The sequence below is a fragment of the Octopus bimaculoides genome, chromosome 28 (genome assembly GCF_001194135.2).
Source record: "Octopus bimaculoides isolate UCB-OBI-ISO-001 chromosome 28, ASM119413v2, whole genome shotgun sequence".
Classification (NCBI taxonomy): Eukaryota; Metazoa; Mollusca; class Cephalopoda; order Octopoda; family Octopodidae; genus Octopus; species Octopus bimaculoides.
This window is the reverse complement of record NC_069008.1, coordinates 2,205,817-2,208,301: the sequence shown is the minus strand read 5'-3', so window position 1 is coordinate 2,208,301 and position 2,485 is coordinate 2,205,817. Positions and strand designations below refer to the sequence as shown.

General features: G+C 36.3%; 2 protein-coding genes across 2 annotated transcripts in view; both read left to right on the top strand.

The window, feature by feature from the left end:
- Positions 1 to 2,485, top strand: part of LOC106878344 (zinc finger protein 135-like) — a 34,737-nt gene that overhangs the window by 3,034 nt on the left and 29,218 nt on the right. The gene's annotated exons all lie outside the window — the stretch shown is intronic.
- LOC106878334 (zinc finger protein 665-like) lies at positions 2 to 2,174 on the top strand (the record flags this gene model as incomplete). The annotated part of the gene is made up of 1 exon (XM_052977732.1): positions 2 to 2,174. A coding segment is annotated over one exon (1,488 nt), but the record flags the coding sequence as incomplete, so codon positions are not given.

Sequence of the window (2,485 nt, the reverse complement as noted above, 5' to 3'; positions counted from 1 at the left end):
CTGTGGTAAATCATTTTGTCAAACTAGTGCTTTAAATAAACACAAACATACTCATACAGAAGAAAAACCATATCACTGTGATATCTGTGATAAATCATTCTCTTTAAGTACTTATTTGACTAAACATAAACGCATTCATACTGGTGAGAGGCCGTATCACTGTGATATCTGTGGTAAATCATTCTCTAAATCTGCTCACTTGACTAGACATAAACGTACTCATACAGGAGAAAAACCATATCAGTGCGATATCTGTGGTAATTCATTCTCTACAACTGATGGTCTCACTATGCATAAACGTATTCATACTGGTGAGAAGCCATATCACTGTGACATCTGTGGTAAATCATTCTCTGAATCTGGTCACTTGACTAGACATAAACGTATTCATACTGGTGAGAAGCCATATTACTGTGATATCTCTGGTAAATCATTCTCTAGAAAGGATCATAAATCTACTCATACAGGAGAAAAACCATATCGCTGTGATATTTGTGGTAAATCGTTTTCTACAAATAGTAAATTGGCTAGGCACAAGCGTGCTCACACAGGAGACAAGCCATATCACTGTGATATCTGTGGTAAATTATTCACTAATACCTTCAACTTAACCACACATATTCGTATTCATACAGGAGAGAAGCCATATCACTGTGATATCTGTGGTAAATCATTTGATCAAACTGGTAATTTAAATCATCATAAACGTACTCATACAGGAGAAAAACCGTATCACTGTGATATCTGTGGTAATTCATTCTCTAGAAATGAAAGTCTCACTAGACATAAACGTATTCATACAGGAGAGAAGCCATATCAATGTGACATCTGTGATAAATCATTCTCCACTGGAAGTCAGTTGACTACACACAAATATATTCATACAGGAGAAAAACCGTATCACTGTAATATCTGTGGTAAATCATTTTCTAAAAGTGCTCATTTGACCGAACATAAACGTACTCATACAGGAGAAAAACCATATCAGTGCAGTATCTGTGGTAATTCATTCTCTACAAATGGTGGTGTCACTATACATAAACGCATTCATACTGGTGAAAAGCCATATCACTGTGACATCTGTGGTAAATCATTCTCTCTATCTGGTCACTTGACTACACATAAACGTACTCATACAGGAGAAAAACCGTATCACTGTGATATGTGTGATAAATCATTCTCCACTGGAAGTCACTTGACTACACACAAATATATTCATACAGAAGAAAAGCCATATCACTGTAACATCTGTGGTAAATCATTCTCTGAATCTGGTCACTTGGCTAGACATAAACGTACTCATACAGGAGAGAAGCCATATCACTGTGATATCTGTGGTGAATCATTCTCTGAATCTGGTCACTTGACTAAACATAAACGTACTCATACAGGAGAGAAGCCATATCACTGTGATATCTGTGGTAAATCATTCTCTGTAAGTACTTCCTTGAATAAACATAAACACATTCATACAGAGATGCTATATTAGTATGATATCTGTAGTAAATCGTTCTCCCCCCACATTATAACTTTACTAAACACAAATATTTTCATACTGGAGAAAGCCCATATAGCAGTGATATCTGTTGTAAGTTTTTGTCTACAACTTGTGCTTTAAGTAAATACAAACAAATTCATACACAAAAGAGGTCATACCAATGTGATATCTATGGTAAATCATTCTTTCATTAAAATTCCTTTGTCACAAAGGTTTTCATAGAAGACAATATATCTGTGATATCTGTGGTAAATCATTCACTTCAAGGTTTAATTTAACTACTCATATATGCGTTTATGTGGGAGAAAAAGCATATCACTGTGACTTCTATGGTATATCATCTTTTCAAACAGACATTTTTCGTACTGACAAATGTATTCAGACAGGAGAAAAGTCACAGCATTTGCATATCTGTGGGAATTTATTCTCTAACAAAAGTGAGTTAGCTCCCCATTTAGCTATTCACTTGGAAGTGTAACTGTATCATTGTCCAAATTCATTACCTCACACAACAATAAACCTCTCAAGACCGTTTTTTATGTTTCACAGTTCCAAAAGGTATCGGATGTGCACAGAGTTAGGAAAGATAGCTGAGCTGACAGACATAGAAACGAGTTGCTGGAAGTGTGGGCGTGTGAATTTTTTTGTGGTTTTGGTTTTTTGATCTAGTTTTTTTTTTCATCATTTTCAAACATTTAGTATCTTAATATATTTGTCTGCATGTGTTCACTTTATGCGTATTTCAGAGATGCAGTTTGGGTTCGTCCCAGGAAAAAGCACCACTGATGCTATATTTCTGGTAAGACAGCTGCAGGAGAAATACCTCGCCAAGGATAAACCTCTGTACCTGGCTTTCGTTGAGATGGAGAAAGCCTTTGACAGGGTCCCCCAATCCCTTATCTGGTGGTCAATGAGGAAACTCTGGATAGAAGAATGGTTAGTGAGAGCTGTGTGAGCCATGTACAGAGACGCTGTCAGTAAGGTGAT